Source organism: Onychostruthus taczanowskii, unplaced genomic scaffold, assembly GCF_017590055.1.
Source record: "Onychostruthus taczanowskii isolate IOZ18803 unplaced genomic scaffold, ASM1759005v1 scaffold84, whole genome shotgun sequence".
Lineage (NCBI taxonomy): Eukaryota > Metazoa > Chordata > Aves > Passeriformes > Passeridae > Onychostruthus > Onychostruthus taczanowskii.
The window spans coordinates 2,269,528-2,292,832 of NW_024506332.1; the positions used below are offsets into that span (position 1 = coordinate 2,269,528).

The window sequence follows — 23,305 nt, forward strand, 5'->3', positions numbered from 1 at the left end:
GGAGGAGGATGAGGATGAGCAGAGAGGCACAAAGAGGGGACGAGCCCCTTCTGAAACTGCTCCTTCAGAACAAAGACACGGCAGTCAGAAAACTGGGTTTGAGGTGTCTTTATTTTAGTGTTCCATAAAACCAAAAGGTGTTTAAAAACAAACAGTACCTGGGCTAAAAGCAGAGTACAAACATGCATTAGGTCCTTCAATAATAAACAAGAGATTTGATTCTTAAGGCCCTCGAGGATGTAAAATGCCAGTCCCCTCACACCAAAGGAAGGCTTTAATGAGTGTTGCCAATTAAAACAAGGTGTGAGGGCTGGGCCAGGCTTTTGGGGAAGGAGCCCTGCTCAGCTCGGGCTCACCCCAACACACCTGGCTGGAACTGGCTCAGAAAGGCTGCCAGAGGCTGGCCCAAGTGTTAAGGCTTCATCTCTGCTAAGAGCAGAACATTATTTAGTTTAGGAATAATAATAATATTATTTATTGCTTTGGTTCTGTGCAGGTCACTCTTCCCCAGAGGAGAAAAAGTCTAAAATACAAGTTTATCAGTGAGGTACAGGATCCTGTGTGCAGAGATCCACGGAGGCACGAGGAGGAAACAAATCAATCCTTCATCTTCCTCACTCGAGAAGGCACAGGAGGCAGCAGCAGCTGCAGCAAGGCTGAGCAGCACCCCTCAGAATGAAACCAGCACCGAGGCTGCCTTCACTCAGAGCAGAGGGCAGAGAACACCCCCACTGCCCAAATAACACTAAAATGAGATAAAAGGACCCAAAGTCTTGCAAGACTCTCAGCTCCTAATGCTTGTTTGAGGTCAGGCTGCCCATGAGGGACAGCTCTGCCACTGAAGCTCCAGACTTTGGTAGCAGGAATAAACAGGAAGAAAAAGGTCATTAACAGCATTTCTTTGATTTTTTTTTGTAATAAATGTTTACATCTCTGTGCAAATCTATCAAACTGTTCCTCGCTACAAAATGCAGCATTTGAGATCTCCAGTGGTTTGTGACAATGTCAGCAGACTGCTCACAGGGTGAGAGTCATCCAGCTGCTCCAGCCCCCCAAATAAAGTGCTTTCCTGTAGAAAAATTGAGTTAGAAACTCACCCCTGGGCCAGGAGTGACCCAAAAACCCAACCATTTCCAAAGGTAGGAGTGTTTATTTCCATAGAATTAAGGCTGGAAAGCTTTCAGCTTTGGTCCTCATGAAGTTTTGGTCCTTTGCAGGGCTTTGTTGGTTTTCCAGCTTCCCTCTAAGCCTTTCCTGGACCCTCCCTACCCTGGCAAATCCCAGGGGTCCCAGAAGGCATCTGATGTTTTTGCTGTGTGCCAAGGGCTCAGCAAACAAAGCCCTGGTCAGTCTGCAGTGGGGGAGGCTGTGGTGGCTGCTCCTGCAGCCTGAGGGGATGGAGACCACCCCTGAGACCCCCAGGAGCCCTGCACTGTCCAGCACACCCAGCTCCCTCAGCTGCACAGGGTTTTCCTCCCACTGGGAGCAGAGCAGGCAGGAGCCCAGCCCCAGGGCAAGGCTGATCACCTTGGAAGGGCTTCCAAAGCCCAAAGGATTTCTGTTTCCTCAATGCAGTGTAAAAATGGTCACTGAGCTCCCACAGGGCACAAGGTGTGAGAGCCTCTGCCTGCTCTGAACAACCTCCAGAGCAGAAATTTAAGACACCAAGAGAACAATTTCTGATTTAAAACGTACCTTTGGCCTAAATTCATTGAGGCCATTCCTATGGTAGGAACGTACCGTGAACCTCAATGTCTCCTACTCCAAAAAACCTGAAAACCTTCCCTTGAAGGACTCTTGGGAATGTCCACTTGATGAGATGAACTGAGATTTGGCCAGCTTATGGTCAACTTTCAGGGCATTAATTCCTTTTAAATTACAGCCCAAGTCTGAAGCTGGGCCATCTTTGGACTTCTCCAGTGTAGTTAATTATTATTTTAAAAACAATCAAATCCTCAAGCTCTACTGTACAAGGATTTATATTGCACTACAACTTCAGATGTGGAAAGGAAAGTAACTGATCTCTAAAAGCTGCTACAAAACAAAACCATTAAAAAAAAAATCTTCCTAAAGGATCATCAGTGCCTTGCTGGGAAGCAAAACACATCAAAAACCCTCCTCCTTCCCATCACAACCAGCCTTGGGATTAATGCCTGACCTTCCCAAATAATGGGAAGAAACCAAAAAATAAAAACAAAAGAAATAAATAAGGTGACTTCATTACAACACCTGATGGAACTATTAATCAATCTGAGGGTTGCTCAAGGCAGAAACAGCAAAAGGTCATTTTCTGTGAGCAGCACAACCAGCAGCACCAGCTCCTCACCCTCCCCTGGGGGGGGTTCAGTCCTTGCCCACCGACACCCCCAGACCCTTCACATCTTCCCAGCTTTTTTGTTGCCAGCCATGGAAACTCGGAGGATGTTTGGGGTTTCTTCCATGACTCTGACCAGCAGGTTGTCGATGTAGTCCTCGAGCTCCCGCACCTGGAGCTCCTTCCTGCTGATGGTATCCTTCTGTTTCAGCACCAGCTGGATCAGCTCATCGTGTGTCAGCTGAGCATAGGCATAGGCAGGGTCTGAGGGATCGTATTTCTGGGGAGGGAGGGAGGGAAGGCAGGGTCAGAGCAGGCACAGCACATTCCAAACCAGACACACAGACCAGCACGGTGACAGCTGCTGCCAAACAAACCTGGTAAAGCTTAAAGCAGCTGCTTAAATGCACACTGGGAAAGCCAAATTCAGGTTAGACAGCAAGAAACACCCACCCACATTTCCTATTGCGTTGAAAAAATCTGGTTTTAACCCTCAAGCAGCATGAGAGGTACTGGGCAGCTTCTGCTGACTCCTCCAGCTCCCAAAACGCTGCCCAGGCAGGGAGTGTGAGCACAGCAGGCTCCTGTGGGGCATCTCACACGGTTCAGGTGCAATCAGAACACCACAACACCCACTGCAAGTTTTGAAGCCCTTGAAACAGCAGCGTGTCAGTCTGAGTCACTCAGCTCCCATCCTCTCCCCTCTCACCAGGAGGAGGCACTGCTGTTATTTCTGTTCTAACTTCCCTATTTCCCAAAAAAGCCCTGACAGAGCATAAGGGGACCAGTGGTTTTCCCTGCTGAGCCAGGGATGCTCCCTGCCTGCCAGGGAAGCTGTGCCTCAAGCCTGGAGGTCTCTCTTGAGGCCAGGATTATGCTGAAAGCTCCTCTCAAACCCACTGCTGACCCAACTGCATAACTGTGCTCCAAGGAAGTGGCTGTGCCTGAGAATCTCCCCCACAAAACAAGAGCCACAGCTCTATTTATAGGTCAGTCTGCAAGAAAAAAAAAGCTTTTAAGGACTGCTCCCACTCTTGGGGGCTGACCAAAAGGACGTTTATGTCCCAACTATTTGGAATACACAAACTCTTCAAATAGATTGGACAGTGAAAGTGCCACTTCCCTCCATACCTTCACACTCATTTCCAGCAGCCTATTTGGAATACACAAACTCTTCAAAGAGATCAAAGCTTGGACAGTGAAAGTGCCACTTCCCTCCATACCTTCACACTCATTTCCAGCAGCTTTTCATTCATGGTGCTGATGACATTCAGGTTCTTGCTCTGAGGCTTGTTTGCCATGGCATTCATTGGCTTCACAGGATGGAGTCTGCAAAGGAAAAAAAAAGGGTTCTGTTGTTCAGGCAGAAGAGATAACAGCAGCATGGCACAGATCTTTAGACTCAGAACAAATACAGCAAGAAATTGGGGATGATTCCCTCCCTGCTCTATCTCCTGAAAGAAAAGAGATTCAGCTTCAGGAAGACAAGGTATTTCTAAGCCACAGGGGTTTTGTAAGTATTTTCCAGTTCTCTACTATCTTCATTGACTTAAGGCATTGGAGATAAAGCAGCAGCAGGAAGGGAAATACATCCTGTGTGTGTCATGGAAGAAAAGCCAGGTCAGGCTACACGAGGAGACAGGACACAGGGCAGCTACTCTGATCCCTCAGAAACTGGTATTTCAGCCTGACTTTCCTAATCAGAACATACTTGTCATCTTACAACATACCAAATACTTCTGCTGTCCTGAGACAAGTGTTAGGCCCTGTCCAATCTGAACTGACACCACCAGCTGTGAGGAAGTGCTGTCATTATTGGCCTGCACAGGACTTACAGCACCGATTTTAACACAGGATCAAAATTTTACTTCTATTCCAGCAAACACTGGCCCAGAGGTGTCCTAGACCCCAGGCAGAGCTCTGCAGGTGAAGTCTCAAGGGCTGACAGGTCAGTGGCACCACGCCCACAGAGCAGTGGTGGTGATCCCTGAGGAGCCCACTCAGGCAGGAAATGAAGCATTTACCAGGTGTCCCTCCTCCCTGTCTGACAAACAGCTCAGCCCCAGGCCCTTGTGCCAGTGGGATGGAATGACTCCATTCCCCCTGCACTTTCCCTAAGCTCCCCTAAGAGCTGTGAGGAGCAGCTGCTCCCCTGGGCACCCTGAGGAGCTGCACAGACCCTCCTGGAGCCAGCAGCAACCCCACACTGGGTGACAGCAGCCAAGCCCTGACAAACCCAGACCCCAGAGGAAATCAGGGCTGTCCTGGCCTGATGCAGCAGCCTCAGGGACTGATCTGCACCCAGAGGGCAAAGCAAAGCTCACGCTGCACGGAGGTACCTGCTGGGATCCCCACATGTCTCACCTGTGCTTGGGAGACACGGTTTCAGCACCCCGTGGGGTTTGGTTAGGGAACGTTTCAGAGGGTGAAACCCGTGCCTGGAGAAGTTTCTTCTTGCCCGAATTTCCCGCTTTATCTGCGAAGCCCTCGGCTCTTGGCTTTTTCGGAGACTCTGCTCTACGACTCGGGGTGTCAGAGAGAAGGGAATGAGAGGAAGAGTGGGGCTGGCAAGGACTTGATAGGGAGGAAGAGAAAGCAGAAGGCTCAGAGAAGTCACACTCTGCACGCTCCTCAGCTCCTGCACTCCTTTCCAGCTCTTGTTTCTCAAAATGACTGTCACACTCCCTGGAATGAGACGTCACACCTAAGCCTGAGTCACCTCCCTGGACACAGACCCTGGGAGCACCCACTGCAGCAGGCAGCACAGCCAAGCTCCCTGGCTCACAAGCACCAGGAATGGCTCCTGCTCCTCCTCCCGGAGCAGCCGGCATCACAGGGGCTGCAGCAGAGCTATCACAGAGCTCTGGCTGCTCTCCACGCAAAGGTGTCAAACCTCGGGGCTGCTCTCCATTCCCTAGAACACCTTTGTCACCTGCAGTGGCCCCACAGCTGTCCTGGCAGTCCCCCAGCAGCTCGTCATCAGAGCCTCCCTCCGGGATCACGGGAAGACCGGCCAGTGCCGAGCCCCAGTCCCCGGGAACAGGAACTGCAGACCTGACATTTGTGAGACTGACAGACAAATCATCACCACCTTCCTTTCCTGAAGGCCTGCTCCTGCTCTTACCTCTGGGTGCCACTGCAGGGGTGACAGTCTCCAAGGAGCCCCCCTGAGGGAGGCACCCACGAGCAGCTGAGGGCTCAGGGAACGGGAGCCCTGGTGTGGATTTTACACCATCCCCTGAAGCAGGAACATCACCCCTCAGCTCAGCCTGGGGAGTGGCTGGGGATTTCCTCAGCAGCACAGCCAGTCGTGGGGCTGGCTTTGGGGGCACAAGGACCCCACTGCCGGCCCTCCCTGGATCCCCTTCCCCAGGGGACACCGTGCAGGCTCTCGGTGTTGCTGGGACTTGAGACAGTGGCTCATTTCCAGCAGGTGGAGGTGCCTGGGGCTCTAACGTGGGCACACATTCTGCCCACTGCTTTCCACCACAGGTCTCCTGCTCCTCCCTGAGCTCGCTCTCGGGGGATTGTGCCTGGTCAGCCCCTGGCACGAGGCTGTCACTGCACTTGGAGAGAGACACAAAACCTTTGTCACCCCTCGTGCAGGCCTCAGTGCTCCCACCAGTGACCTCCACAGCTGTTCCATCACTGTTCCAGGTGGGATGAGAGAGCTTTTTCGATGGGTCACCCCCTGCTCCCAGCTCACCCCCAAACCCTGCTCGCATCTGTAACCTCCCACTGGAATCCAGGGGCTGCTCTCCACCTTCCTGCCCACCCAAACCCACATCACCTGATGGAACACCCTGCCATTCCCCAAGGACAAAGGACACAGATTTCCCACGGCCTGGCTTGCTGCTTTCCAAAGACCCCTCAGGCTGAAGCTGGGCAGAATCCCAGTGTGGCTCTGGAGCCAGCCCAGAGGGGCCAGACAAGGTGCCCAGAGGGTCTGGCACAGCTGTGACATCACTGGTTAAAGCCACATCTGCAGAGCCCCCTGAAGCACCACAAGCAAGGTGTCCTGCAGAAGAACAGTCCTCCCCAACAGGAAGGCAGGAAGGGGAGGAACAATCCTGGGAACCTGGCACTGCCTGTGCCCCACGCTTGGACACGAAGGGATTGTTGGCATTGAAAGGACAGTCAGAGGGGACAGAAGGTGTGCGTGGGCCAGAGAGACCCTGGGAAGCCTCAGAGCCCTCAGGACCCTGCTCCCAGTCAGCAGCAAAAGGATTCTTGCCCCTGGCAGACACCTGCCCAGGAAGAGGCACTTTGGGAACAGAGGCTGCAGGATGATGGGATGAAGGGAAACGGGCGATGCTGTCGGGATCCAGGGCTCTGCATGCCCTGTCCCACTCAGGAGTAAAGGGGTTCTTGTCATTCCAGAGCTCTGCAGCAAAAGCAGGAGAAGTGAGAGAGGCAGGAGAACTAGTGATGTTTTCAGAGTCTGGCACTTGGACTGTCTGCCCCACTTCAGAAATAAAAGGATTATTGGCACTGCTGATACGGTGCACAGAGAGAAAAGCAGGGAGGGGGTCAGGTGCAAGAGTAGGAAGCGTGGCTTTGGGTTCCTCCTCTGGAGACAGGCCCAGTCTGCAAAAAGGGACAAAAAACTCGCATGTCACTTGCAGATGCAACACGAGGCAGGAACAGACAAGCTTTAGCACCAGCCTCCATCAGCTCTGCCACTGGAGATGAGCTATACCTTACAGAGACCTCAGAGAGAGGTCCCCTTGTCTGTGAGACTTTACATCCTTAATTTCACCTTTACCAAGCACTGGGCTTATGTCAAAACTCTCCTGCTGCAGAGCTTGGTTTTGCTGCTTTAAGCACTGCCTCTTTGCACCCCAAGCAGGTTTATTAGTATGTAAAACACTGCACAGGCAAGAAACTCAAACTTGAGAAGCACTGAAAATGAGGAGTTAGGGACAGACACAAAACACAGCCTTATTAGTAGGGCACACCTATATATATATATAATAAACCCCATACACAATTTATATATTTGTATGAAGGTTAAAGGAGCAGAATTTCCAAGAAAGCCTCATGTACAAATCCACACAAGATCCCTCTGTGCTGCTGTGAACGATGCCAAAAGCAGAAGGGCTCCAAGGCTACCCTTTGGAAGACCACAGCCAAGTAGGGAAGAGGAAAGCAGAGACGTTAGAACAGGCATTTCAGACCCTGGCGAGGCTGCAGCCACACAGCTCAGACAGAGTTAGTTTGTGCAAGAGATCCAGCAAGAAAATTCACCCCTTCAGCATCTGCACAGGTGCCTCCTGCACTAGAGAACCACCACTGCAGCATCACTTACAAGGAGCATCCCTACATCCATATTTTTTCACACTGAGGAAGAACTCTGGAGTTGTTCTTTGCTAACAAAGCCACCAACGCCAGCGTAAAACCCACAGGTACCCACAGAGCAGCACCTGAGCCCAGGTGTGGCAGACACAGCCCACTGCCACCAGCACTGCCCACCCTGACTCTGCCAGCAGCTGGGACTCACCTGGGTTTCACAGCTTTAGTCTTGGCCGGTGCAGCTTTCTCAGGTTTCTGTTCCTCCTCACAAGGGCTGAGCAGCTGCTTGGTTGTGACGGCCTCCTCTGTGTGGTGAGCATCTCCTGAGGGGCTCCTTCTGCCCACATCTGCTGGGGCCTCAGGGCATTTGGCCTCCTCTTCACTCTTCTCTTCTGGAATTTTATTTTCCTCACTCTGCAGGGTCCTGTCGGGAATAATCTCAGCATCGCTGGGCTTCACCGTTTCCTTCTTCCCAGTGACCAGGGAGAGCAAGGCAGACTTTTTGTGGTCTGGTTTTTTGGTCTCTCTAACAACCTCGACGCTTGGTGGAACGCTGGTGTCCAGGTGCTCCTCACTACTGAGCATTTTGTATGATGGCAAAGTCATGGACTTGAAGGTCTCCAAGGATGTGGACCCAGAGAATGCCTGCCCAGGAGAGGTTCTCCCCATCTCTTCAGGTGATTTAGTGGACCTAGAGAACAGGTTGTCCTCTGAAGCAAAGAGCTGCTTCCTCCTGAGGTTGTGAGGAGAGGGGGAGGAGGCTGGAGTCTTGTCCTTTGTTGTGGTCTCTTCTATATAAACGTGACTGCCATTGATGCACAGACTAGACTTGGACACGGGATCGTTTTTGGATTTAAGGCCACTGAACAAAGACAGCCCATCCTTTTTGGTGTGGTTAGTGGTGCCCTGGGTTAGCTGCCTACTGTCCAAAAAGGCTGGTTTACGAGATTTGAACAGAGGAGAAGGAGCTGGCTTCTGTTCTGGCACACTTTCAAAGGATCCTGGAAAAAAAAAAAAAAACAGGGAGAAATCGTAGATGCAAGAACAACCTTTTCTCTGACACTACTGACAGCCTCAGTGCCAGCAGGGACTTTCTATGCATTTGTTCAGAAAGGAGAATTTAACCAGTGCTGTGAAAAGTGTAAAGAACCCTTTGGAGGAAGGTTTTGTGCCAACACTCACGTTCTGAGGCAGGAGAGGTCTCGGACTCCTCCTCATCCCACTGCGCCTGGAAGTCGCTGGGCCGCAGCCGAACCCTCTGGGTGAGGGGCTGCTGAGTGGGCAGCACTGACATGGACTGGGACAAGGATGTCTTCTGCAGGCCAGGCTTGGAGAACAGCGCTTTGAACTTGGATTTCTTCTTTTCCTTCTCCACTGCCTCATCCTCACTGTCAGCAGGGGAGTGGGAGGTGCTGGGGACGATCGCAGATGCTGTGTCTGAGAGGCCACTGCTCCTCTTGCCCTTGAGCTTGTCTTTGAGCTTCCCAAAGGGAGAGCGGGGCTTGTCCTTCATGGACAGATCAAACATGCTGGCTGTCATGTTGCTCCTCATGAACTGGATGTCCACCTCGATCTCCCCTCTCTCCTTTTCCTTCTTCCCTGGTTTGGAGTGAAGCTTGTACCACCTGAAGCAACAAGGAGATTTCTTTAACCACAGGTAACTGAGAACACGGAGGGTGCTTATGGCTGAAAAATCAAATCAGCCCACAGTGTAGGAAAAGAAAGCCTTTAATCTTATGGTGACGTCACGGTCACAGCCCCAGGTGCCAAAGAAAACACTCCTTATCTTAAACAGAAAGATATTAATAAGATTTGGTTTAAAACCAGATCAGGAAGGGTTAAAAAAAAAGGAGAAAAAACAGAGGCTCAACATGGAATTCCTGTATTTCAGCTCAGCCACTCTCCTCTGCCCTTTCATCTCTCCTCCTGACACTGGCAGGGGCCACAGCTTTGAAGTGGAGCGAGAGCAGCAGCCTCAGAGCTGCACAGGCGTCCCACGCCCTCATACCTTTCATTCCAGCTCCTTAATGCCTCCTAAGCCAAGGAACCCCTAATCAACACCAGAGAGCCAACCCCAGACCTCGGGGATTTCCACTCCCCTCTCCTGCTCGTGACTGGCACACACCAGGAAGGGCATTGCTCAGCCAGAGCCTTCTCCCTCCCCAACAAGCTCTGTGTGAGCAGTGCCCAGGGCATCCCAAACCACAATCCCACCACCCACACGCCCTCAACCGCCCCTCGGTGACACTCAAGCCACATCTGAGCCAGCACAGCACACCAGTATGGTTTTGTTTGTTGATGGAACCGCAGCATTCCCGACCCCACAGGACCCATAGGAAAGGCTGGCTGGAAACTGCTTTGTTTCTTCCTCCTCACCAGCTGGAACGGGAAAATAAAGGCAGCAAACAGAGCATGCAAATGTGCCCTGCCATCAAATTTGCACTTCAACCTCCAAAGGTATACTGGAAGCAACAAAAGAGAACGGGAAAAGGTGATTTGCTCCAGAGAAAATTCAAAACTAATGGGGATAACTGAAGGAGATGGATTTGGGAACCTGCTACAGACACTTCAGAGGGAAATGAGGAAGAAATTCTTCCCTCTGAGGGTGGTGAGGCCCTGAAGAAGCTGTGCCTGTCCTGTCCCTCGAAGTGTTCAAGGGCAGGTTTGGAGCAATGGTCTAGTGGAAGCTGTCCCTGCCCAGGGCAGGGGGTGGACAAGATGGGCTTTAAGGTCCATTCTGGGATTCTGTGACTCTAAATGAACACCTGAGTGACAGTCAGGTGCTCTGGCCTGGGCTTAGAAGACACCCAGGGAAGGGCTTTTATCAGGAGACCGAGGCTTTGCCCAGTCCCTGGAGCTGCAGCAGCCTGGGAATCACAACCCCTCTGCCTCTAACACGAGCCAGCACTGGGCATTTTGTTCCAAAGCTGTGATTTCTAGGAGCATCCTGTGTTCGCAGGGCTTCGGTGCCAGAATTGATCCCGGGAGCCACGGGCAAACGCCGCGCTCAGCAAGGGCAGCTCAGCCCCAGCTGAAAGCAGCACCCCTGGGGGTGGCTGGAAGGAAATCACAGAGTGACACCCCCCAAACCACAAAAAAATCTCATTAGTGGCATTTATGGTGTTGGCAAGCACCTGTCAATCAACATCTCTCTATTTTCCAATAAAACTACTCCTTTATGGCTACACATCACCATGGCAGCAAGAACAACACAGGCTTCCAACAGGAAACCGAGGGCTGGAAACAACTGCAAACATCAGAAATTTCCCCAGGAGTAGCAAAGCTGTGCTTTCCTTTTTTCTCCCCCTCAATTTTCCTTTGCCCAGACACAAAGGAACGCGCCCGGGTGCCTGAGGCACCGGCCCTGAGCTCTGCTGACCAAGGGGCTCCGCAGTGTAAACACAGCCGAGTCTGACACAGCCTTAATGAACCCGCGGCCTAATTAAGCCTTGACAAGCGGGACGGTGCTCAGGTGAGGTAGGGGAGGAAGGTGACTCACCAGCACATTACAAGGCTGCTGACTCCCAGTAAAACCCTCCCGGGCACCACCCCTGGGTTTCACCGTGCCCGTGTTTGTGTTCAAAGCAGCGAGTGTGACACAGAGCTGGCGCTGGGCAGGAGCGGCCCCGGCTCCGAGTCAGCTCGTGGAAGGTGGAATTATCCACCCTGACACGCTTCAAGTGTCTGTTAGCAAAAATAAATAACCGGCTTGGCCCCTGCTGGAAGGAGGCAGCACTCTGAGGACATCAGGTTTCGGGGGACAGGCTGGCTGTTTGCTCTGTAGTGTCAGCACTCACACGGAAATGTTTGGAAATCAAACCCGAGGAATGGCAGGACTGGATGGAACAGCATTCTCCGGACCCCCAGCCTCTTCCAGGGGAAGGCACTCCCCAGCTCAGAGAGGGCTCAGAGGGGTCACCCCATGGGCAGTTTTGGGGCTTCAGGGGTCCCCGTGTCCCCCAAGAGTCCCCCAGCAGAACCCCGCGCTGCCCTGGGGCACAGGGTGACCAGGGACACACGGGCTCCATGGGGGCACAGGGCTCTCCCCCGTGCCCGAGGAGCACAGAGGATTCCACGAGGAACGGGGACATCATCCCACGGGGACTCCTCACAGCACTGCACCCCCTCGGAGGGCACAGAGACACCCCTCACCGTCCTCCCCAGCCCCCGGGGGTCACAGAATCCCCCTCAGACCTCCGAGGGGTCACACAATGCCCCTCAGACCTCCGAGGGGTCACACGATCCCCCTCAGACCTCCGAGGGGTCACAGAATCCCCCTCAGACCTCCGAGGGGGGCACACGATCCCCTCAGACCTCCGAGGGGTCACACAATCCCCCTCAGACCTCCGAGGGGTCACACGATCCCCCTCAGACCTCCGAGGGGTCACAGAATCCCCCTCAGACCTCCGAGGGGGGCACACGATCCCCTCAGACCTCCGAGGGGTCACACAATGCCCCTCACACCTCCGAGGGGTCACACGATCCCCCTCAGACCTCCGAGGGGTCACACGATCCCCCTCAGACCTCCGAGGGGTCACACGATCCCCCTCAGACCTCCGAGGGGTCCGCACGATCCCCCTCAGACCTCCGAGGGGGGCGCACGATCCCCCTCAGACCTCCGAGGGCCGCACAGCTCCCCTCCAAACCTCTCCGTGACCCCCGTGGGGCTGAGACCCACCCCCCAAAACCTCCTCCCCAGCCTCCTCAAGACCCGGAGGAGCCTCTCCATCCTTGTCCCCAGCTCCCGCGGCACACAGCGGCCCTCGCACCCCGGCGGCCGCGGGTGCCCATCCCTGCCCCGGAGCCCCCCGGTCGCACCTGGTGTGCCGCCGGCCGCCGTCGTCCCTCAGCGCGGCCAGCTCCACCTCGGCGCGGCCCAGGAACTTGTCGGCGCCGGCCAGGGCGCGGTGCAGCACCGTGAGGCGCAGGGCGGCGGGCCGCGCCGGCAGCTCGAACGTGGCCTCCTCCCGCCACAGCGGCTCGCCCCGGCACCGCTCGGCCACCGACGTGCGGAACTTGTCGCGGCCCAGCGCCATCACCGCGTACGCGTCGCTGCCGCCCGCCGCCGCCTTGGCGCGCAGCCCCCGAGCCCGCAGCACCGTCACCCGCACGTGGGTGGGCGCCCAGCCCGGGGCCGCGCCCGCCATGGCTGCGAGGGAGCGAGCGGCGGGGCCGGCGACGGGCCGCGAATGAGCCGGGACGGGCCCGGAGCGGCGGCGGCGGCCGGTGAGTCCCGCCCCGCCCCTCTCGCGAGAGCGCGGGGAGGGCGGGGCCTGAGGGGGCGGGGCCTGGGTGTACAGGTGAGCACAGGTGTGTACAGGTGTTTATACATGGGGGGGTGTACAGGTGTGTGTACAGGTGAGTACAGGTGAATGTGTACAGGTGGCTGTACAGGTGTGTGTGTACAGGAGAGTACAGGTGAATGTGTACAGGTGGCTGTACAGGTGTGTGTGTACAGGAGAGTACAGGTGAATGTGTACAGGTGGCTGTACAGGTGTGTGTGTACAGGAGAGTACAGGTGAATGTGTACAGGTGGCTGTACAGGTGTGTGTGTACAGGAGAGTACAGGTGAATGTGTACAGGTGGCTGTACAGGTGTGTGTGTACAGGAGAGTACAGGTGAATGTGTACAGGTGGCTGTACAGGTGTGTGTGTACAGGAGAGTACAGGTGAATGTGTACAGGTGGCTGTACAGGTGTGTGTGTACAGGAGAGTACAGGTGAATGTGTACAGGTGGCTGTACAGGTGTGTGTGTACAGGAGAGTACAGGTGAATGTGTACAGGTGGCTGTACAGGTGTGTGTGTACAGGAGAGTACAGGTGAATGTGTACAGGTGGCTGTACAGGTGTGTGTGTACAGGTGTGTACAGATGAGTACAGGTGAGTACAGGTGTGTGTGTGTACAGGTGTTTATGCATGGGTACGTGTGTACAGGTGAGCGTACAGGTTCGTGTTTACAGGTAAGTACAGTTGAGTACAGGTGAGTGTGTACAGGTGAATGTGCACATGTGGCTGTACAGGTGTGTGTGTACAGGTGTGTACAGGTGTCTACAGGTGTATGTGTACAGGTGTGTGTGTGTACAGGTGAGTGAGTCCAGGTGTGTGCCCATCCCTACAGGAACACCCTGCAGCATCCCGGGTGCGGCTCCTGTGCCGGGGCCGGGATTGATTTCCGTGGCACCGGGAGGTGGCACGGGCAGCTCCGCCCGCCCTCCCGGGGTGCGGCAGCACGGGCAGCGCTCGGGGCCAGCACCGCGCCATGCCCAGCGCGGTTTCCCCTGCCAGCCACGGCCCCAGGACGGGGATGGACCCCCCGAACCTCAGGCAGCCCCCCGGGAGCAGCACCCGCTGCTCGGGACAGACCTGGAGGCACCGCAGGGATCCAGAGGTTTATTTCACGCGGCAGGGGGGACACAAACCGGGACAAACACTGTGCAGACACTGACCATGCTGACAGCAGCGTGGGCAGGGCATCTCTGTGAGATGAGAATCCACCTCCCGTCCCCCAGGGACATCTGTCCCAAAGGAGAGGGAGAAACTGCCGAGAGAGCCGAGGCGATCCCAGTTCGCTGCCTTTGGAAGCGCTCCGTGCTCGGAGCTCTCCTCGTTCATTCCCCTGAGCTTTTCCTTTGCTGAAGGCATCGCTGCAGCTCCTGGATTGCGCTCGGCCCTGGAATGCAGCAGCTGGGGCAGGGATGGAAATCCTGGGAAGGGCTCGAGCCTGCAGGAGGCTCTTCTCTCCTTCTCAGCAGACTGTCCGAAACTGGCCAAGCCTGGGACAATAGGGTCCTTTGTCCTTCAAGAAAGCAGAGCTGGCAGTCTCCACATCCCGCTGCCAGCCGTGCCAGGAACACCCCAGACGGGAGTTTGTCCCCTGTCCACACATCCCTGAGGCTGTGCTGCCCCTTGGTGAGCAGCTCCAGAGCTTCTCCCCAGCTCCAGGTCTCCAGCACGAAAGAGCTGGTGCTGTCCCAAGACCACCAGCGTTCCCAGGGAGATCCTCCTCCTCTCCGGGTCGGTGCAGGCACCGCAGGCTCCTGCCAGCACCGTCACCCCTGGCGCTGCTTCTGCAACCCCGGCCCTGCAAGGAGAGGGTGGGAGGTGACACAGTGCCACCCACCAGGCTCGGCTGGGGACAGGGACCCACAGCCGCCACCCCAGCGGGCGCAGGAGGGATCCGGGAGCGGTGAGCAGCTCCAGCGAGCCGGCCAGGCAGCAGCACGAGGAGGGTTAAGGCGGCTGTGGCCGGGCTGATCCGGACTCACGTGCCCGAAGCCGGGCAGCAGCCTGGGGCTGGCCACGGGCTGTGGTCCCCGGGGAGCGCGGCGGCCAAGGCGGGCAGAGGAGAGGCCGGAGCAGCGATGACCCGGCCGGGGAAGCGCTCTCCTCCCAGCTCTCGGCTGTTCCCAGTCAGTCGGATGGACCCGCGGGTGTTTCTCCGCCAGCAAACCTGAAATGAGGGAGAGCAGGGGGTGAGAGCCCAGAGCCTCCCACCACGCAGCGCCCAGCATGGGTGAATCCTGCCCAGGGAACTCCTCCAGCACCTCTACCTGCACATCCTGGCAGGAAACCTCTCCTGCCCTCAGGCATCAGGAGAGAAACACGGTTAAAAGGCACAGTAACCAGAAGAACTCCAATTTTGTCATACTAATAAAAAACCCCACCCTGTAACTGCAGGTGTAAATCCGTCTCAGGGTGCAGGCAGGGCAGAGCCACAGCATGGGCATCCCTGCCACCCCTGCCAGCCCCCAGCAGCACTGCCAGCCCCCAGCATCCCTGCCAGCCCCTGCCAGCCCCCAGCAGCTCTGGCAGCCCCCTGCTCTGTGAGGGCTGCCGGCTCTGGGAGCGCATTTCCCGTCATGGGACTGAGCGGGATGAAATTAATTCCCTTCCCAGATTTACACCGCTGGAGGGCAAAGCAAAAGCAACCTGCAGAGCCCAGCGTGGCGACGGCAGCCGCCGTGCCTCGCTGGGAAGGGGTCCCCGCGTTTTCCTTCTTTAGCAGCAGAAATTGGGATCGGGAGGAGAAGGGGGAAATGCCAGCTTTTGGGACACATTCCTGCTCAGCTGGTTTGCTCCCGTGTTTCCTTTACCCAGGAACAGCAGACCAGGTCCTGGCAGGCTGGAGTGGGACTGGTTGGGACCCCAATTTTGCAGCCCAGTGGAGGGACCAGAGTTTTAGGGGAACATCAGGGAGCAGGGCAGTGGTGCCCAGACCCACATCCCAGAGCCTCACCCACGTACCCCGGGGTCTGCCTGCTCCCCCAGCTCTGCACCGCGCTGTCACAGCACAGTCCCAGCACCGACAGCCTCCCCAGTCAGCCCCCAAAGGGCTGAACCGGACGCCCCGAGCCCCTCCCGAGCAAATGCCTGCAGGTACCTACTCATGCAGCTGGGAACACAGCGAGGTCTGCGCGCCCTGCAGCCGGGACTCGCCCAGGGGCCGCTGCCGGTGGCCACTGCCCGTGGGCAGGGCTGTCTCCTCTGCTCTGCTGCCACTGCCCCGAGCCTCGCCGTCCTCCCCGGGGCGCCCGGGGGCCGCCTTGCTGTCCCTTGCGGGGTCCCCCCGAGGGCTGAAGGCACAGGGGCAGCGCTGCAGGTCCTGTGAGACGGCGTGGAGCCGGCGGTCGGCGCGGCGCGGGCAGCACAGCAGCTTGCGGAAGGCGCTCCTGAAGTCGGGGCTGCGGCAGTAGATGATGGGGTTGAAGGCCGAGTTGATGTAGCCCAGCCAGTTGAGGAAAAGAAAGAGCTGGTCCGGCACCAGCGAGCGGCAGAAGACCTTGATGATGTTGGCCACAAAGAAGGGCAGCCAGCAGAGCGTGAAGACGCCCATGATGATGCCCAGCGTTTTGAGCGCTTTGTGCTCCTTGATGGCCAGCAGGCGGGAGGGCCGCCTGCGCCGGCTGCTCCTGCCCGCGGGGCTGGGGGGCTCCTGCAGGAACCTCACCTTGTCCTTGCCGATGAGCTGGACGTGCCGCGTGGCCACGGCAAAAACCCGCACGTAGACGAAGATCATGACGAGCAGGGGCACGTAGAAAGAGATGGTGGAGGAGATGATGGCGTAGGTCACGTTGGTGACGAAGTCGCAGCAGCGGGGGTCGTCGTAGCAGCGCGCCGCTCGCTCGTCCGCCCCGTCCCGCCACCAGTGGTTCATGATGGGCAGGAAGGAGATGAAGGCAGAGATGGCCCACACCAGGCACACCACGGCCCGGGCCCGGCCCTTGGTCACCAGCGCCTCGTACTGCAGGGGGGAGGTGATGGCCAGGTAGCGATCCACGGCGATGGCACACAGCGTCTCGATGCTGGCCGTCACACACAGCACGTCCAGCGAGGTCCACAGCTCGCACACCGTCGTGCCGTAGGGCCAGTGGCCGCTCAGCAGGATGGTGGCCCCCGGCGGCACCACCAGCAAGCCCATGATGAGGTCGGCGCACGCCAGCGAGGTGATGAAGACGTTGGTCATGGTCTGCAGCCGCGGCGTCTTGGCGATGGCCACAATCACCAGCAAGTTACCGGCCACGGTGACCAGGACGGTGAGGCTGATGGCGGTCCCCAGCACCCACTGCCGGCCCAGGCTGCCGGCCCCGCTGCAGTTACCGGAGCCCCCCCAGGCGCTGCCGTTGCCGGCGGGGAGGGGGCTCATCTCGGCCGGGCTGGGGGCACCGGCCCCGCGCCCCGCCGTGCGCTCCCCGCCGCGCTCCCGGCGCAGCCCTCGGGCCGGACCGGCGGGGCCGGGTCCCCTCCGCGCCGGAGGAGGAGCCTTTAAAGGCGCGGGGCGGCCCCGGGCTGCTCGCTCCGGAGGGCGAGGGAATGGGAGCGAGCGGCGGCACCTCCTCCCCCCGGACGCGCTGCCCAGGCCCGCCCCGCTCCCCCCCGGCATCCCCGCCGGACATCTCAGCCCCTCGCCGTGCTCTCCCGCCCTTCCCCGTGCTCTCCATCCCATCCCTGTGCCCTCTGAGTCCCCAGTGCCACACGTCTGTCCCTGTTCTCCACGCACCCCACACCATCCCGTTCCTGTCCTTCCCCATGAGCCCTCAGCCCTCTGTGCTGCCCTCACCATGCCCTGCCCCACGTGCCCCTCTCCGTGCACCCCTCGCTGTGCTCAGACTCTCCCCGGGCAGGACAGACTGTCCCTGGTGGGGACAGTGACACCCCTGTCATCCCCCACCCCGACATCAGCACAGGGCTGGCAAGGTGACAGCCCAGGTGACACTCAGAGCCACAATCATCACTTCACTCCCACCATTATTGCCTGAGCCTCCTTCCCAGTGGATGGAGGAGACCTTTCTTGCTCCCCTTCCTGAATTTGGGTGGGTGCTGGTGTTTGGAGACCCCCACCCACACTTCCTGCCCCGCTCACTTGGCACTGGAGAACCACCCAAACTCTGGGAGGCTCCACAGCCCCAGCACAGTTCCCAGGGCCCCTGGGCAGACTCCAGAGTGGATCATCTTTCCCTATCAGTTATTTATACAAATACTGGAACTTCTAAGACAGGCGGTCTCCAAATGCGGCAGTTTGAAATCTCAGCCAAATGGGGGAATGTTGACAAAGACGGAAAAAATATGTGTAAAAACGATCTGGTTGGCATTTCTTCCCATTCATGAGCTACGAAAGCAGAGTCCTGGTTTTACGAGCTTCATCTTTACAAGGCTGTTTTGGATTTTTAGAGCCCTCAGCCAAGGGCTTGATCAATCTCACTCAGCTCCCAGCCCTGGGCTTTGCTGCTGGCTGGGAGCGAGCTGGAAATTGCTGTTCACAGGGCACTTTGTGCTGGCCCAGAACGGCCCCTGGCACACACACAGCCGGCAGGGAGGCTGTCGTGTGTGGCTGCACAGCTGCTCCAGGGGACACTGGCACTCAGGGCTGGCTTTGGGTCTCAAAGCAAAGCAGGAGCACCCGTGGGATTGTCCCTGGTGATGAGGGCTGTGGGGAGTCACCAAGGGCCAGCCATGGGGCAGGATGTCCAGCTCTGCCACCCCCCTGGAGTGACCAGGGGCTGCTGGCTTCCCACCCCTCCCTAGGCTTTCCATCCTCTGCTTCCCATCCTCACCTCCTCTTCCATCCCTGCCTCCATTTCCCTGGCAGCCCCAGCTGCCCTGCAGGGCTGGGCTCTGTGCTGCCAGACTCATCCCTGGGCATCTTACAGCCTGTTTTCCTGGCAATCCCTATGGCATTTCCTGGCCTTCCTCACCCTGCCGTGCCCAGCAGGGAGCTCCCCCTGCGCTCCCAGCCACGGACAGACACACTGCCCACAGCAGGACAGACAGCCAGGCGCTCCCGAGGGGCCAAGCAGGCATCCAGCCCCGGTCCTGACGGCTTCTCTCTGGAGCTCAGAGCAGGGCCAGCCCCCGACAGGAGGGCTCGATGCCCTGCCCCGCTCCCGGGGACCGGGCGGGGCTGGGGAGGGGAAGGCAGAGCCCCAGGCTTTCCTCCCCGCCGGGGAAGTAACGTGGCTCCATATCTTTGTCCCACTTTTACAGCTGGAAAAGCTGAAGCACAGAGGTGCTGGGTCTTACCCAGCCCTCACTCCCATCCCTGCTGCTCCAGAACTTTGATCCAAGCCCCCACAGGGATGGAGGCTGTCCAGCCTGGGGCTGGCACCAGGGGAAGCACCCTGTTCCCTTTCCCATCCCTGCCACCCTCCAGGACCTTTGGCTTGGCTCTACCTGCACGGACACTGGCAGTGGGGAGGCAGAGCCAGCCTGGCAAAACGCCACAGGAAGCCAACGGGTCAAGGGTTGTTTAGAAAACTCTGGGAAAATATGTTTATACCATGGATCAGAGCAGCTCCTTTGGCTGTTGCTGCAGAATAAACAATGGGTATTTAAAAATACATTTTACACACAGAGAATCTGAATCAATTAGGGGAGATCCCTGCTTGGGGAGGGCTGGGATGAAGGGAGCAGACTTCTCCTTGCTGGGCAGCACATGGAGTTCCTGGTGCCCACGGATGTGTTTGGAGAGAGGAAACAGATGCCTGAGCTGATCCCAGACACATCTGAGGGCACACGGGCTCTGCTTGGTCCCAGAGAGTGAGGGGTGAGAGCTCAAGTAGCAGCTATGGATAAAACAAAAGCTTTTTATAGCTGAGAACTCGCTCCCTCCCTGGCATGTGGCTGCATACTGGCTGGTACAGGACAGGAGATAAACCCATCACACGCTGGAGTCACAGTGCTGCCACTGCTCGTGGCCACACCAACTGTGGGGACACCAGAGTCCCCCTCTCCCCTCTGCCTCAGCCTCCTCAGCCTCCCAAAGCAGCACAGGGTCCAAAACCAGCCCCAGTGCAGCAGGGAATGGCACCAAAGTGCCACACTCAAGGGTTTTCACCTGCCCATCCCAAGGGAGGACAGCACAGGACATGGATGAGGGCCATGGGATGCTCTGCCTGAGGAGGTGCCAAGGAGCACCACTTTACCCAAATTCCCCTCCCAGGGTGGCAGCTCTGGGCTCGCTGGGGTGGGCACAGGGCCAGGCTGGGCTTTGGGAATGGGTCTGCCCCAGCTGTGTCCCCACAGAAGTGACAGACTCCCCTGGACTTGCAGAATGCTTTCCATATCAGATCCACAAATCTTGCTTTGAAGTTGTTTGGGATTCTCTGTCACCACATTTCCTTGTCAGCACATAAACAGGCTGTGATGAAGCTTTAACCCCTGGGTACTGCCTGTCCCAGGAAGCCTGCAGGAAGCTCCACATAAACTCAGGCCCTCATATAAACCCTCCTCCCCTGGCAAAGGCGGGCACGGCTCTGGGAGCTGCAGCAGTCAGCCAGGGCTTGTGCAGGAAGGGAAAAACCTCTGTGTCAGAATAATAAAAAATGATAAAAATATGCTGTTTCATGGGCACGCTCAATATCCCGAGGCAAATATCCCACAGACAGTGTGTACCCCACATTTGCAGGGCTCAGGCAGGGTCTGTGCTGTGTATCTGTGCATCTTCAGACCCTGTTGTACATCTGGAGCTCCCCTGAGCCGGCTGCTGCCCCAGCACAGCTCCCCCATCACCCAGTGGCACGATCCCTGTGCCCCCCCCCGGCTCTGCCACCCCAACCCGGGCTGAGCCGGGCATCCCAGGGGCTCCGAGCTCCCACGTCTCCAACACGCACATCCTGTTTTCCAGGCGAAGCTCCTGGGAGATCCTGCCTCGATGGTGATGAAAGAGGCACCCGGAGGTCGGAGCCGGCCCAGCCGGGGCTGAGGTCGCTCTCTGCCTGTTTGTCCAGCGTGGTTTGCCCCACGGACACACAGCTCGGAAGGAGGAAGGAGCCGTGCTGCCCTTCAGGGGCCGGGCAGGGCTGCTGGGATCCCCCTCCTCGCCTGGAGCACCCCGGGGTGAACAGCTGGGGGTGAGGGGTGGGAAACCTGCGATGGAGAATGCGGCTCGGGCGTGGCTTCAGAGGGCAGCAGAGGAAGGCACGGGTCTGCCCCGGGGCCATCCTGACCTGCCCTGCCCGGAGCAGGCAGCCTGAGAGCAGGCACAGCCCCGCAGCTCTTCCCGAGCCACGGCAGCACCGGGAGAATGAGGGAAAGGGGCACCGAGGTCCTGAAAGCCAGCCAGTGGCAAAGGCTGCGCTAAGGCAACGGCAGGTCCCGCTCCTGCCCCCCAGATCCCTGAACAATTACGGTTTCGAATTTAAAAAGAAATCACAGTAAAGCTGTTTTCTTTCCTGCGTTGCTGAGAGAAAAGCCTGCGGCAGCAGCAGGGCAGTGCCTGCAGCAGTTATTCCCAATTTCTGACATTTTTATCAAACCTTGCAGCTTCCATTTCTGACAGCTCCCATCTCCCTCCAGCTGCCGGAGAAGGGACAGTCCTCATGCTGCCATCAGGACCACAAAGGCTTGACAGATGTTTTCGCAGCTCCTTTCCTGTTGTTTCTGGTTTTCTTTCAGCTGTTGCTAAAGCAAACTGGGCTGGGGGAAGGAGGGAGAAGTTTGCAATAACACGGGTGCAGATTTCACAAAAAAATGTGGGAAGTATCATGAAAAAACAACAGAAATGACCTCAGAGAGAGCTGAGCTTTCAGGCAGGGCTTTCCCAGGGAGAGAGGAGCATCCATGCGGCATTCCCAGCTCCCCCAAGGCAGGGTGGGCGGGAGAGGGTCCAGCCCCGCTCGGGGGAAGCTGGCAGGGATGAGGGAGCGAGGGCCAGCAGCCCCACGTGGAGCTGCCTGCCAGCCCAGCCACACCACGGGACACTGGCCAAGCTGCCAGTGACCACCCAGACCTCCCCCTGCCCCTCCTCTGCCCCTGCATGCCAGGCACCCTGTGCCAAAGCTGTGCCCAGCAGCGCCCATCCCTGCTCCCCAGCCCCCACGTCCCCTCCTGGGGCTGGCACCAGGCTGTGCTCCAAAGAGAGCTGAGCTTTCACAGGGAGAGAGGAGCATCCATGTGGCATTCCCAGCTCCCCCAAGGCAGGGTGGGCGGGAGAGGGTCCAGCCCCGCTTGGGGGAAGCTGGCAGGGATGAGGGAACGAGGGCCAGCAGCCCCACGTGGAGCTGCCTGCCAGCCCAGCCACACCACGGGACACTGGCCAAGCTGCCAGTGACCACCCAGACCTCCCCCTGCCCCTCCTCTGCCCCTGCATGCCAGGCACCCTGTGCCAAAGCTGTGCCCAGCAGCGCCCATCCCTGCTCCCCAGCCCCCACGTCCCCTCCTGGGGCTGGCACCAGGCTGTGCTTGCTCCCAGCCCGATGTCTGCAGGGACAAAACCAGCAACAACGAGGGGGAGAAGGAGGAAGAGGAGGAGGAAGAGTCAAACGCTCCCTCCCTGGCTCTGGCCATGGGTACCACGGTGAATCCCGTGTTTCCAGACCCAAAGAACATATCCCGGGGCTGCTTTTTGGGGTGCTGAGCACCCCCAGCAATGCCGGGGGGCGTCCCAGTCAGGGTTTCCTGCCCAGGGCTGGGGCCAGCGGAGATGCCCTTCCCAAAGGCAGGATGGGCTTGTTTATGGGGCAACCTTTATCTGCACGAGCAGCCCTCGGGCGGGCAGCGGGGATGTGGCTTCGTCCGGGTCTGTCCTTATCGCCACCGCCATCGGAGGGGAATGTAAACACCGAGGGATGGGGTGGAAATGCCGCGGCACCGGGACATCCTCGCTGCCCTGGGGGTCCATCGTCATCCCGTCCTTCACGGGGCTGCACTGGGGTCCGTGGGAGGGGTGGGGTGAGGAGGGGGCTGGGGATGAGCCTTCCCGCGGGGGAGCCACCCAGACGGGAGGTGATGGATGGGGAGAGATGAAAGCTGCCAGCGCGCCAGGCAGGAGTTTTTCCTTCCCTCGGGTTGTTGGCTTCCTGTCCAGCAAATCCCGAAATCACAGTCCAGTGCAGGTGGGGCCGGCCGTGGCAGGGCCAGTGATGGCCCCCAGCCCCTGCTGCCATCCCCAGGGCTGCTCCCACTCCGGGGACAGGGGCGTTTCATGACTGATAAACCACATTTTCTTCCCCAGGACCTGCCAGCGGAGTGAATCCTCCCCCAGAGGCAGCCCTGCTCAGCTCGCAGGGATCCAAAGCAGGTCAGGACCAAAGGCAGGGCTGCTGAGGGACGGACACCTCGGAGAGCACTTCTGCTCCCGATTTAGAAGGCAATAATGCGATAACTCCGTATCACATGAGGATGACAAAGGGCTTTCCAGCCCGGGGAGCTGCCCGTGGAATGGGCAGATAAAATGCCCTGGAGAGGAACACTCTGTAACCGGAGGG

At 57.7% G+C, this 23,305-nt stretch overlaps 2 protein-coding genes across 4 annotated transcripts; both read right to left on the bottom strand.

Annotated features, from left to right (window-relative positions):
* Positions 1-108: 108 nt before the first annotated feature.
* RAB11FIP1 (RAB11 family interacting protein 1) lies at positions 109-12,759 on the bottom strand. The gene is made up of 6 exons (XM_041424941.1): positions 12,425-12,759; positions 8,789-9,231; positions 7,815-8,607; positions 4,679-6,901; positions 3,538-3,643; positions 109-2,594 (listed from the first exon to the last, which is right to left on the bottom strand). The coding sequence occupies exons 1-6, from the start codon at positions 12,751-12,753 to the stop codon at positions 2,376-2,378; spliced, it is 4,113 nt and encodes a 1,370-aa protein (XP_041280875.1). The 5' UTR covers positions 12,754-12,759; the 3' UTR covers positions 109-2,375.
* Positions 12,760-13,985: 1,226 nt separating this feature from the next.
* Positions 13,986-17,247, bottom strand: ADRB3 (adrenoceptor beta 3). Of its 3 annotated transcripts, none has more exons than XR_005954109.1 (3): positions 15,989-17,247; positions 14,870-15,054; positions 13,986-14,685 (listed from the first exon to the last, which is right to left on the bottom strand). XR_005954109.1 is itself a non-coding variant. In XM_041424832.1 (2 exons), exons 1-2 carry the CDS (start codon positions 17,245-17,247, stop codon positions 15,015-15,017), a joined length of 1,299 nt encoding a protein of 432 aa, XP_041280766.1. In that variant the 3' UTR covers positions 14,694-15,014. The 3 variants fall into 3 exon arrangements, 1 of the variants encoding a protein (XP_041280766.1); XR_005954110.1 differs by having other exon boundaries at positions 15,985-17,247; XM_041424832.1 differs by lacking the exon at positions 13,986-14,685 and having other exon boundaries at positions 14,694-15,054.
* Between the last annotated feature and the right edge of the window lie 6,058 nt (positions 17,248-23,305).